A 14,046-nucleotide genomic window follows, 5' to 3' on the forward strand; every position below is an offset into this window, starting at 1 on the left:
GGTGGCGTGCGGAGAAAGGCAGGCAGGCTCTGAGCCGAGAAAGGGGCCGGGGTCAACCCTTTAATTAGGCGACGAGCTGGTGAGCAGAGCACGCGCGCCCGGCGGCGGCGGAGACGGGGAGTGCCCAGCTTTGAGAGATGAGAGCCCCCGGCCCTTCTCCACGGGGAGCCCGGCGGAAGGTCGGCAAACCCCAGGGAACCGTTTTTTTTGAATGCCAGCCAAGATTTTGGGAGGAACCGACGATAAAGGAAAAAGTTCAGGAGAAGCGAGACAAGGGAAAAATGTGTCTACGGTATATATTTCCTTTAAAATACCAAACTTTGAATAAAAGATAAACAACTTGGACAATACTGTGTTTCAGTGTGAAGCGTTCTTTTCTCTAAAAAAATAAAAATAAAAAACAAATAAAGAATAGCAGAGGGGAAGAAGGATGAGCTTTGAAATCGGGAAAGACCTGGGTTTGAATTCCAGCTACTCCTTATGAAGTGTGGCCTTGAAGTTTCTCAGCCTTTGTGGAACCTTGATGATCAAGCAGGGATAATGATTCGCGGGAAAGGAGAGCTGGAAGTCAAGCTCCTGATGCAGAGGCAGGCAGGTGGCGACAAAGGCAGTCCACGTGTGTGGGCTCTCCCTTTCCCCTCGTTAAAACCCTCCTACACGGTAAGCCTCCTGGAAGAGGGGTGCACTACCACCCTCTGCTGGTCACATACTAAAATTGTCAGCATACTGCCCAAGGAGAGGGGAAAAAAAAGGGACTGTAATGTAAAAGTTGAAACTGATGAACTCACAGCAAGCAGCAGAACTGGGGACTCGCAGCTGAAGCACAGTGCTCAGGAATCTCAAATGCTGGGTGTTGACCTCCCACTGGGACTAACTCTATGAGGGAGGGGGGGGAGGTGAACGTTCAAGTTTTAGCAACAACTCAAATGCTCCAGCTTCACAACCAACCGCCGGTCCTGCTAGGAAGACACGGGATGAAACGGTCATAAGGAAAGGCGCATGAGCGAGCACACACCTTCCCCATAGAGGAGGGAAGATGGATGTGGTTTCATACTTGACGCTGACAAGGCTGGACGATGGCCTGGTGGAGGCGGGTCGCTCCAGAGTCATTCCAAGCAATGCGATATATTGACGGTGACGGCCAGTCAGGGTGGAAGAAGATGAACAGCAAGAATGAAGCAATCGGGGAGAAGGGGCGGGGCCAGCAGAGCAACCTGCCAGTCAAGAGGCGGGGAAGGCTGGTTGCCACGGCCACAGCAAGAGTTAAGGCTCCTGGGGCCAAGGCTGGTGCTCGCTGGAGTCCCCCATGTGGGCAGGGGCCCCCTGGCACAGGTGTGGTGCATCTAACAGGTACCCCGCCTTGGGAGTGGGATGTGACAACCAGGAGAGCTACAAATGACCCCCATGGAGTCCACCCCCCTCCCTCTGCTGCCCAGGGCAATGCTCCCACTCTGGGCTGGCACTTCTAGAGAAAAATCACCCGCAGGGAAAACGGTCAATCAAAAAATAAAAATAAAAATCGCATGCTCCTGGTGAGATTCAAGAAAACCTTCAGCCAATAGCTGTTAGGGAGATAATTGTTCTGAATCTATCAATAAAACCCAGCTGCGCTCCTCCATTGACTGCGAGCACCAATTTCTTTCACCCGGGATTATAAGTTGGTGTTCACGGGCTCGCTGCTGCCATTACGGTGATAAACAGTTTGAACCACAACAGGCTCTGACGTGTAGATCAATTCTGGGTCCATAAAGAATCGGCACAAGAGGTTCCCGGACAGGAATTTACAGCCACCAGTTTTTATTCCCTCTCGCTGCAAAAATTACTTCTGTCAAACACTTAGGGGAGTGAGAAAAAAATGTTAAAAAATTAATTTTTCATGTACTACGGGTACAGCTTTTTTTTTTTTTTTACAAGGCGGAAGCCCAAGATGAATATGTTCCTGCACTTAAAAAAATGACGCGGGCGGCAGGCGGCGCTCAGCGGCAGAGGGGCCGTATCCCCCCCCCAGTGCTGCCTACAGGACAGCCGACGGCAATTTGAAACCCCGAACTGAGCCGTCTGGCTTTTTCTCCCAGGGCAGATGTGGGTCTTGTGTTAGCAACGCCAAATTGTGTTAGACATTTAATTTTAAACCGCAGGTACTTAAACGTAAAAAAACCAACCCTCACAACAGCCATAGTCGTAAAGCAGCAGGGACACTCCACCGCGCAGAATGGATTCTTCCTTTCTTCCCCACCTTAATTTAACCAGAACCTCCTGTTTTGTAGCTCCGCGCACTACAAAGTGATCTATCTCATTAGGAGTCGCTCACAGAGGCTTGAAAGACAAACCTCCCTCCAGGGTCCCCCTGCGTCTGGTGGGGAAGACTTTGGAAAGTTCTCTGGTGCCGAAGTCTTAATTTAGTGCGGACAACGGGACAGAGAAAAATGGAGTGCCGATGTTGTTGTTATTATTAGGTTTTACAATAAAAGCATATTCACTGATACGCAGGCATTTATTTGAATTCAAAAGCGGCTGAGCGTCTCCCCGTCCCTGTTGCTAGCACAGCCGTAAGCTTTTTATGATGCCGACATCCAAACCGAAGACTCAGGGGGAAAAATGTAAAAATGATTAAAAAAAGAAAAAAAGAGAGGGCGGGGTTTTGAACCAACTGCCCCTTACAAAGGAACAGTGTTGCAGAAGCTCTCCATTCTGCTTTTGTCTTTTTGTGATCATCTTCCAAGCACAGAAGGGAAATCGGGCGCCCGAGCGGAGGTCTCGAAATCCATTTCCTAAATGAGTTTTCTTGAAGCGCTGGTCAGATCCTGTGTCCTGATGATGTTCGTTAAAAATGGCTCCAGGTCCGGCCAATTGACGAGTCCGTGAGGGCTGGGGTGGTGCCACCAGGAGGCCAGGACACTCCCCTCACCGCAGCCAGACGGGGTTTCTCAACCACTGGTGTACCTGAACCACCCTGGGATCTCAGTAACATGCCGCGTGGACCCGGGAAATCTCCCAGAGACAGCCTGGGACTCTGCATCTCTAGCTACCTCCCAGGGGCTGCCAGACACCACTTGGTCCATGAGTAGTCTGAGAAGCAGGATTTGGAGGGGTCGTTCTCAAGCGTCAGCAGGTGGCACCAGCCCGTAGAGGGCTTTGTCGCGAGCCCCACCTGGACGGGACCCAAGCGACTGCCATTTCTAGTCAGTCCCCAGGACACCGTGCCCTCTGCGTAGTGAGCCCATTTCAAGAGGTCCCCACGTGGACCTAAAGTCTGGAATGAGGCCACCTGCGTAGGCATCCCGGCCCTTATCAGGATGGGACTTGGGACCAGGGACACGGAGTCCTTATGTCTCCGTCAGACAGAGTCCACCACCACGTCTCCTCCCTCAGGATCAAATGAAATGATTCACAGGAAGTCCTCAGTAAACACGACCTCCTGTCATTACTACTTAGCGTTTCCCTTTCAACCATGGCTTGGTACAACATCCCCTCAATCCTTATAAAACAGGGGCATGAAGGCAGAGCCTGAAAAACGGGGAGAAGGATAGCGCTTCTGTTGTGTTTCTGGATTCTGCGATTTAAAACGCCAGCCGCCGGCGCTGATTTGGGGTTCTGGGTGCCCAGCCCGCGCCCTCCGCTCCTGTTCTTCTGTCCTCTGGCTCACACCCCTGTCATTTTCCGCCGCTCCACAGTCCTCCCCCTCCCCCGCCCCCTCCCCCGGCCTCCTCGCCGAGCCTTTGTCCAAATTGCCTCAATGCTTTCTAATAACCTCCTCCTGCGGTTTTGCACAAAAAAGTCCATCTGCTTCTTTAAGCACTGCTCAAGTTCGACGCTCTTTGGGAAGCTCCCTTGATTAACTCTAACTCTACCTGCACAGCCTCAGCCGCGCTTGCTCTCCAGTGCCCCATTCGCACGCATCCCGCGCGGGCTGGGGGGCGGGGCTGGGGGCGCAGACTCCTGTCTCTCATCTCCGGTGTGGGGGTGTGGGCGGGGCTCGGGCTCTGTCCGTCGGGGAGCCTAACTAGTCTTCAACAAACACGCAGGCCGCTACAAATTAAGCATGGTGACCCGAGGGCACGACTAGAGAGGAGAGATTGCTATGTACATTTAAAAACAGCATTTACACAGACAGGTGACCTCATTGTCTTACGGGGACTTGGATAAATACGTGTACGGCCCGGGAAGACGCTTCCCACCAAACCCAGGGTCTGGCACTCATGTCTCTTTAGGACGTGGTGGGGCGGGCGCGCTCACCGCACACAGGTGTCGCCCGAGCTAGGAAGGAGGGGAAAGGTCAGCCACTGAGTCTGAATCACGGAGGGGATCGGGCAGAAGGGCAGCGAGGATGGAATGGATTTTAGATTCATGTGCTGCGTCCAACGCCTTTCCTGCAAAATATTCTGAGCGCAGGGAAGGCCAGACTGGGGGTGACGCTCTCTTTTAGGAGATCGTCTTTCTGAGCCCCGCCCCCTCCACCCAGCTGTAACTCCTATAGGGCAGGCTGTCCCCCTAACCAGGCTGTGTGGAGGACTCAGCCACTCTCAGGCTTTCGAAGGCAGGGCCTCACCGGTGGGGGGGGGTGGAAAGGGGGTGTGGGGGTGGTGGTGGGGTGGGGTGGAGGGTAGCTCAGCTTGGGGAAGGCCCGCAGGAGTTCCTCCCACCCTCAAACGTACAAACACACCCCCACAGACAGGTGGCCACAGAATAAACCCAATCAGCGAGTAATGCTAACACTAATTGAAAGAAATAAATCAATGCATTTCAACGCATTTGATAATGCAATACTTAAACACATGTCTTGCCTGCTCCTCTGATAACAGCAGTAGCCATTCAGTACGGAAGACAAGGACCAGGTAGGACTGTGCTGTGCACCTGAGAACCACACAGTGGGGTGAGGGAGAACACCCACCTAGCAGGTGAGAACACAGAGGCTCACGGAGGTGCGGTGTGGGGCCTGCCGAGGCCCCCTGGGCGGCGGCTGGGGGCAATGATGAGGCACCGAGCCCGATGGGAAGCCCTCACCTGGCCTCCTCTGGCAGGTGATGGCTGGGAGCGCAGCTGTGGCCCATGACAAGCAAGTGGTTTACAATCGCAGAACCCCCTTTCTCGGGGTGCTCAAAGGATTGTCATGATTTCACATGAAAGGCGGAGAGCCTGGGAGAGTCCTCCCCCCTAAGAGGGTGAAGTGACTCTGCCACCTCCCACAGCCTGTTCTGAATGGGGATGCGTCCGGGAGCTGGGCCTGCAGGCACCAGCCTCACTCTGTGTGGACGCGAGCCCCCGCCTCTGTGGGCCCTCACTGCCATGGCCTCCTGGGGAGCGGCCTTGACCAACTCCACATCTCCTCCTCACGTGGCTAGGGACATCATTCTCTAAGGTGGGTGTAGAGCCACCAGAAATACAGATGATGTTTACCTGCAGCAGCTGCTGGTGGGTCCACAGGGAAGACCTGACGCTGGGACTTTTAATTAGAACAAATTATGCTAAAATTACTCTAAACCCCGGCCTGATGGATGATATACAACGGCGGGAATCCCTTTAAACAGCAGTGAACAAACAGGCCACGGCCAAACGCCACAGGCAAGCCTGGCCGCAGGAGGCGGGCACGCCCAGCGCTGCAGGATCCCTGCTTGCGCACCGGCCAGGACTCTCTCCAGGGTGCACGCGGGCTTCCCAAGGAGCTGGACCCACGGACAAGGGAGGAGACCCTCCACAGTTCCAGGATACACCAAGAATCTTGAGAAACGGATGAGGAGAAGGAATTACGCGTTTCCCTTTGATGGAAACCCCCGCACAATATAAACTGAGCGCCGGCGCAGGGAGCACGGGCCACGCAGCTCTGCCACCCCCGCCCTGTCATGTGAGCCTGAGAAAGCCACCTGCCCCGTCTGCCTGCGGCCTCAGTTTCCCCATCTGTCAAGTGGGCATGAAAGCTATGCCTCTCTGCACCAAAGAGGAACAAAGGAGCTGACGTGGGTGCTACGGCTCATCAGGGACAGAAAGCTGCATGGATGGAAGGTGAGACGTGTAGAGCCGACAGGCTGCCCTAAGGCGCCACCCACAGAGCCGGGTGTGGAGAGGTCCGGGCGCTGTGTCCGGCCCCCAGCCTACAAACCGAGGACCGCGAGGGGGCCGCAGGTCCGCGTCCTCTCTTACCACTGCTGATGGCCGAGTTTGCAATGACTGTAGCCTCACTCCACTGGTCGGCACTGGAGACAGAGTAGGACCGTTGCTGCATGCCGTCCGGTCGGCTGCTGAAGGAGCCCAGGCTGATGCCGCTTGCCATCTGAGACCCCGACGCACTAGTGACATTCCCTAGGAATAAACAAGTCAGGTGAACACTCCGCAGACTGCAGACCCCAGAAGTCAGCTCCAGCCAGTCTAAGGGGCCTTACGCGCCTGCACGCAGGGGACTTTGGCGCCCGAAGAGCTGTCGTCCCGCGGCCGTGGAAGCGGACGCGTCATGCGCAACAGCATTCGGCAGGAACGAGGGGGCGGCGCGCACCTGGAGCGCTTGGCAGAGCATGGCGAAGGGGCCGAACGCTTCACCCAAAACGTTCCCAAAGACCTGTGGGCACAGCTGTCATCTCTAGATGGGCCGAGGTGCAGTCGGAAGGCCCCCTTTTGGGAAAGCCAGCCAGACGGGCCCTACGGAAGCCCTGCTGTGCCTGCGTTGCTAGAAATGAAAACAGGTGCCAATCGGGAGCCGATTCTGGGGCCAGCAGACTGTTTCACGGTGAAGAGACACCTGATCACCAACCCCAATCCAAGTTCCCCGACGCAACACGGGGAGAAATGAGGACCCCTAAACCGGGTAAGTTTGCCCCTGGCCTTAAAAGGAGAAGCAGGGAGAAAAAATCACCTTAGCCACCTCGGCGCACGTTCATGGCGGTGAAAAATGACTCCACTGTATACTTAGTGATTTGAATCAGTTGTTTGACGTCGGAATGAATTATTAGCTGGTCACACTGATTTTAGACTCAGCCACAGACACACGAGCCCACTCCACAAAGCTCAGCCTGCGGCTAGCCAGTCTGCTAGGTCTGTCCACACATCTCCAAAGGAATTTGGTTCCCTTAAATAAAAAACCCAAAAAAACCCTTCTCCAATTGTTTTAGGTTAGAACCAATTTTGTTTTACATGGTTTTGAAAAGACACCCTCTGAACTCAAGGGTGTGGGTCTGGCCCTTCTCTTCCTGGGGGGCGGGAAAGGGGAGGCGGACTGATCCCTACACCCACCAATCAGAGCTGGATTTGGGACGAGGCTCCTCCCACCACCCCTCCTGGGGCTCCCAGGCCCCTTCAGATTTTATCAGGAGAATTCCTAGCAGGCCAGAGGCTTCAGGATACTGCTGTTTTTAAGGTGGATGTAAGAAAGATGAAAAGATGGCAAGAGAACTGGGGAAAACAATGAGAAGATGCCTGCAAGCCGCGACCCAACGCTAAAACAGCCCCCACCCCACCCCGGAGCCCGCACAGCCACGGGGACACCTGCCACCTGAAAGTCGAGGAGATGTCATCCTTTCCTCCCTAGAGTGCCCGCTGGTACCTGCCAGTCACGATCAAGTCTGACATCTGTCCACAAAACCTCATTTTACACCAGCCTTAGGCACACAGGCCTGAACACCCCAGAAAACAAAAATAAATTCAGTCTTGGGTCTGATGATGCCCCAAACGCCACTCAAGCCTGAAACGCCACTTCCCTCCCTCCTCCATTCTCTCTGGGTGTGGCTCCCCGGGGGCGGGGGGGGGGGGCTTGTCTCCAAACTCCTGACACAGCCCTTGAAAAGGCACAGCTTCAGCTCTGTGCACCTGTCACTGGCTGCTTGAGGCGAAACTCCAGAAATCACTGCCCACCACACACAGGATAGCCCAGCCCAGCGGAACTTTGGATAAGGGCCGATGACACATTCGAATGGAGAGATCCAACAAGGAACCCACCTTAGGTGGACAGGTTCATCTCCAGGCCAAACATCCACTGTAGAAAGAAAAAGGGGGAAACATCCCTTGCGCCCACCCTCTCGTGAAAGGGCCACGATGCTGGTCACGGGCCCGGGGCTGGGCCACTGGCTGTTCCACTTCTTAGCTGTGTGCTACCTGAACTCCTGCTGGAGCAGCTCGGGGGCGTGGCTCCCAAGGGGGACCCCCCCAAGCAGAGAGGGCTCTCAGGGGTGAAGAGACACACAGGTCAGGACTGCATGCTCCTGGTGTCGGGCTGCAGCATTTGAACGAGACCCCAGACGCTGAGCGGAGCCCTTCAGAAGGCCGACGAGACCCCAGACGCTGAGCGGAGCCCTTCGGGAGGCCGACCCTTACAGCCCGCGGGCTCGGGAGGGTCTCCTTACCCCACCCCCACTCCAAACAGAAACAACACGACTGAGTTCTGGCCAAATGAAGGGGTGGCTGTGGGCGCAGTCACGAGAGTAAAATTTTAAAACCGATCCACAGACGTGTGGCGGGAGTGTGGGCTGAGCTCACAGAGGCTTGTTTCTTTTCTTAGTGGGTAATGACATCTTTTTAAAAGCAGGATGAATGTGGGAGATTTCATCTAAAGAAGTCTGACAGCTCCTGACATCACTCTCAAGATGAGACGGCCTGGAGGCCATGGGCTCGTATTTGTGAGGACGACAGGTGACCCTTGACTTCCAAGGGGGCCACGTCCTGATACTGAGAATACCGCCAAGTCAAAACCGCACCTGCTGCACCTCAGCTCCCGAACCCCAAAGCGTCCCCTAGCCCACCTCAGACACTGACATAGCCACAGGTGGGCAACACCATCTCACTGCTGCTGCCCAGTGTCACACGAGAGTAGCACGCCACGTATCACTGGCCGGGGAAAAGATCAAAAATCAAAACTCGAAGTAGCAGTTGGCCCTTTAATGAGAGGCTTGAGGGGCAGGTGCTGACCTTCCCACATAGTCAAACATCCATATATAACTTCTGATGCCCCCAAAACGTAACAACTGTTGAGCGGAAGCTTTACTGATAACACAGTCGATTAACACATTTATTTGTATGTTACATGTATTATACACTGTGTGCTCTTATAATAAAGTTAACTAGAGAAAAGAAAATGTTATGAAGAAAGTCATAAGGGCCTGACTAGGTGGTGGCACAGTGGATAGACCATCGACCTGGGACGATGGAGTTGTGGGCTTGAGCATGGGATTGTAGGGATGACTCACGGTCGCTGGCTTCAAGTCCAAGGTCACTGGTTCAGCTGGAGACCCCCGGTCAAGGCACGAATGAGAAGCAATCAATGAACAACTAAGGTGTTGCGACCATGAGCTGATGCTTCTCATCTCTCTCCCTTCCTATCTGTCTCTGTCTCTCTCCCACAAAAAAGAAGTATGTAAAAATAAAAACTAAAAAATCATAAGAGAAAATATATTTGCTGTACTTATTAGAAAAAACTTGCCTGTAGGTCAAATCTATGTTGTTCACGGGTAAACAGCGCAGTTTCTTCTCAAAGTGGATCACTTTTGGACCATCTGAAATTTGAAAAATCACTAAGCTGAACCATCATAAGTTGGGGATCGTCTGTGTATGTCTCCATCTGTCTATGGTATTGATACTACAGCTCGAGGGTCAGGGCACACATCGGCCCTCAGCCCACCGCACGTCACTCGATTACCTGCTGGTTCCCAACCTTCGGCCTCTATAAGTCATAAAATCTCCAAAAATATCTGCACAGGAGGACCCACATGTGTATGCATTCCCTTGTTTAATTTCAGTTAAAACTTTCCTGAATATCAAATGATCAAGAAGACCAAGCAACTGTGACCTAAAGCTGTTTCCTGTGATGATACAGAAATGTATTTGTTTCACTGAAAGCAAACAAAAAATTAGGAAGGGTGAGAGAACGGTGTCCGCCCCAAAACGTACAGTTTGTGGAGATACACAACCCAGTACTGTCTGGAAACGAAGACACAAGACGCAGCATGTGGTAACGTGGAGACAAACCAGCGGTTCACAGGCTGGGGCGCGACGGGCCGGGAACCCTGACGTGGAGATACACAACCCAGTACTATCTAGAAACGAAGACACAAGACGCAGCATGTGGTAACGCGGAGACAAATAGTGGTTCACAGGCTGGGGCGCGACGGGCCGGGAACCCTGACGTGGAGATACACAACCCAGTACTATCTAGAAACGAAGACACAAGACGCAGCATGTGGTAACGCGGAGACAAATAGCGGTTCACAGGCTGGGGCGCCACGGGCCAGGAACCCTGACGTGGCGGGTCTGACCGAGGGCGGCTGGCCGGGAAGTGTCACACCCTGTCACACCCTGTCACACCCCAGGGGCGAGCGGTCCTGGACCAGTGGTCCCACCCTGGACTCAACATTTCCAGAAACCCAACAGATCAAGGCACTGTTTATCCCCAGATGTTTTGTGAATATTTTTTAGTGACTACACAGAGGTAAAGTCTGATTATACTGTAGTAATTTATGTCAGAAGTTCAGATGCTGATTTGCATACACGTCCAGCAAAGGCTAATGTGTAAATTTCATTTCTGTTCCTGAACGAAGGTCACTAGTGAACCGGTCAAGTAATACTGTCCCTGACTCCAGTTTGTTTCGTTGTTGCTAAGATCTAGATCAGTGGTTCTCAACCTGTGGGTCGCGACCCCGGCGGGGGTCGAACGACCAAAACACAGGGGTCGCCTAAAGCCATCGGAAAATACATATTTTATTTAAAAATGTATTGTATAATAAATATGTATTTTCCGAAGGCTTTAGGCAACCCCTCCCGAGGTTGCGACCCACAGGTTGAGAACCACTGATCTAGATGCATCCAGCACACGTCCCCTTGTCTGCGACCACCCGGGGAGCTTTCGCCTTTAGAGATACCTCTAAGCACAAAAGGGAGGCGCTATAGTATAAGTCACTCGACTCTCTCTCAAAGCACTTACTCTCGGGCTACGCTGCTCCTTGCCCAGGAATTCATTTCACACACTGAGTCATTTGCTAAGGCTGAGGGGTCTGGAGTTCTCACTTGGGAAAGAAGACTTACCCGACGATCTGAAGGTCAAGCCCACCTTGTACACGGTGGTGCCTGAGCATGGTCCTGAGCGCCCCAGGGTTCCTACAGGCTCCAGGCAGCAGCCAGGCCGGGCTAGGGCCCCTCTCCCAGCGGTCGGGCGGCGTGGCTGGGGCTCCAGAACCCACACGGCCGTCAGCAGTCAAGGGGAGAGTCCCTGTCGTGGGGCAACTACAGTCTACCTGGCCCAGTAGAAAGCGTCGGACAAGTCCGCCTGTGGCCGGAGCGCTAGCCGAGGAACAACGCAACAGCCGTAAGGAGGTGTGAGAGGCAGGGAGATCACACCTGCCGATGGCTCGGGAACGGCTCCGTGGATCACTGCAGACTTCGGAGGTGACTGCTCTCTCTTACTGCACCTCCCCAGGACAGCCCACACTGCTCTCCTGACCCTCCTGATGGGCAGCCTTCGTAGAGCTTCCCAGTGCGTCCCTCTCTCAAGAGTCCCGTTCTTATTTCACAACCTAAAGCCACACAGACAGACGTGCATGATGCCCACCTGAGAACAAACACCACGAGAATGTCCACGGTGGCACCCAGTGGCCCGAAGGTCCGTGCACCACGGGTACCCTGTGGTGTATCCATGCGACAGAGGGTTAGACACCAGTAGGGAGGGACGAGCTGCTGACTGACCTGGGTCACACAGGACCGCAGGGCAGAGAGGAGGCGGGCGGAACAGACAGTCGGGAGCGCAGCCACTGCGACGACCCCATCCTGTGGTTCAGGATCAACACGCAGAAGTCATTCATGGAGGGAGGAGTCAGGGGGCTATCGTCCTCGAGTGTGAGTGTGTGTGAGTGTGTGTTCGGGGGCAGGTGTGGGCAGTGACAGGATGTGGCCCACAGGGGCTTCCTGGGCTGCTGGCCGGCCACCTGCTGCTTCCTGACCTGCCTGCCGGTCACCTGTACACTTACTTAGCTATGACTCAGGATTCGGCACCTTCTATGTGTACCTTTTATCAATAATATTTATCCCCCCCCACCACACACACACACACACACACACACACAAAAGCAGCTAACCAAGGCCATTTAAACGGTTTGTGAACTTGGCGGTCAGGTCAGGGACTAGGAGAGATGGGGTCAGGTCAGGCAGAAGGCAGTGTCACCAGCATCAGGTCCCCAAAGGATGGCCCTGCCGGACAGAGTAGAGGACCCTGGTATCCACAGGAAGTGGGTCACAACAGAGCCTGTTTAGTATCATCCAGTATTTTTCTTTTTTTTTTCTTTTTTTTTCTTTTTTCTTTTTCTGAAGCTGGAAACGGGGAGAGACAGTCAGACAGACTCCCGCATGTGCCCGACCGGGATCCACCTGGCACGCACACCAGGGGCTACGCTCTGCCCACCAGGGGGCGATGCTCTGCCCCTCTGGGGTGTCGCTCTGCTGCGAACAGAGCCACTCTAGCGCCTGGGGCAGAGGCCAAGGAGCCATCCCCAGCGCCCAGGCCATCTTTGCTCCAATGGAGCCTTGGCTGCGGGAGGGGAAGAGAGAAACAGAGAGGAAGGAGGGGGTGGGGGTGGAGAAGCAAATGGGCGCTTCTCCTATGTGCCCTGGCCGGGAATCGAACCCGGGTCCCCTGCACGCCAGGCCGACGCTCTACCGCTGAGCCAACCGGCCAGGGCCTCATCCAGTATTTTTTTTTTTACCCCAAATACAGTCAGCGTGCCCATGATGTACGTACCGACCACCTGGCCCACTCTGAACTATGCCGGTGTTTCCTCAAATGTCCATCTAGGGGTCGGAGCTGCCAGGTGGGCTGGCTGGCAGGGGGCAGCGGTCACCATGCTAATCCCGGGTCCCAGGCGCCGGCTGGCTCCTCAGTAAGGGATGTCCTCGTGCTGACGAGAATTAAAATCCCTCGGTCAACGGCGCAAGATCCGCTCCCCCATAACAGGGTCAGCTGGACGCACGGTCCTGGAGTGGACCAGCGAGCGGATCTGAAAAGGCACCGCTTACCTCCTTCCGCCGGGCGCAATTTTCCTTGAAACAATTTGCATTTCAAAGCGGACGCGGCAGGTCCGCCTGACAGCGTGGCCAGCGTGCGGCCAGCGCTGATCTCAGACCAGCGTGAAAGAGATGCGGCTTCTCTATTGAGCAGGAATGTTTTCATCCACCCAAATGACATCAAAGGCAGCATCAGCACTCTTTTAAGCTATACGGATTATTCTATTAAAAATAGCCCGTGCTGATTTTTTTTAACTATGCCTTGAAATAGGCTTTTCACGGCATTCAAGGAGAGGTTCATCAACAACCGCTTACTGCTGCCACATATGAAAATACAGCGTTTTGGCTCACTCGCCCGTCCTGACTTCGGTCTATCTTCACAAATGAGGCTGGACCTGACCCACGGCGGTGACTTAGGAAACAAGGTCCAGGGCATTTGCCTTATTGGTTCGATCGCCTGAAAAAGGAGCAGCAACTCACTCCCGGCGACAGGTGAGATGCGGAAGTTTCGTGGACACTGAGCCGCGCGGGGAGAAAAACCCCAGGAGGACTCCAGTGGCAAGGGGCAGTGAAACCCTTATTTCCACTGTGGAGCTTTGTAATTAAAACAACAAACAAACAAAAACCCCATCATTACAAGGCTATGATTTCTGGAAACTGCCTCTCCCCCTCGGAGGGTGCCTCACGCTTGGGGAGACCCATGTCCCTGGTCTCTCGGGAGATTCAAATGTCACAAGAGCTCCGAGGGGCAGGGACGCCCTGCAGACCAGCGTTTTGCAATGCCTCGCCCGGCGCTACGCGCACGGGGAACACCAGATTTGCAGGAATCCAGACTGGACGACGGAGGCCTTCCTAATGGCCACATCCCTCCTAACTAAGGCCTTCGCCATCTGTCCCGTCCTCTAATTAGAACCCCGAAAAGAATAGAATTCACAGCATGACCATAACAAGTGAGGTACAAATGACTTAAGTGCCCGTTCGCCTCACTGTCTATGCTGGAAATCCACCTCCCCTTTGGCAACCAGGATTTCAGGCTAAGAGGATTTTTTTTTTCTCCCTGGGACGCATCCCGTATCTTTT

General features: G+C 54.1%; 1 protein-coding gene across 8 annotated transcripts in view; it reads right to left on the reverse strand.

Moving 5' to 3' along the window:
* The window catches only part of AGAP1 (ArfGAP with GTPase domain, ankyrin repeat and PH domain 1), a 520,801-nt gene that overhangs the window by 141,619 nt on the left and 365,136 nt on the right, over positions 1-14,046 (reverse strand). For 5 of the 8 annotated variants that reach the window (XM_066233630.1, XM_066233629.1, XM_066233634.1 and 2 more), the window contains one exon: positions 6,139-6,297. The exons of the other annotated variants lie outside the window; for them this stretch is intronic. In XM_066233630.1, coding sequence (XP_066089727.1) covers positions 6,139-6,297 — 159 coding nt within the window. The remainder of the gene's footprint in view (positions 1-6,138; positions 6,298-14,046) is intronic. 8 annotated transcript variants of the gene reach the window in all.

The sequence above is a fragment of the Saccopteryx bilineata genome, chromosome 5 (assembly GCF_036850765.1).
Source record: "Saccopteryx bilineata isolate mSacBil1 chromosome 5, mSacBil1_pri_phased_curated, whole genome shotgun sequence".
Classification (NCBI taxonomy): domain Eukaryota; kingdom Metazoa; phylum Chordata; class Mammalia; order Chiroptera; family Emballonuridae; genus Saccopteryx; species Saccopteryx bilineata.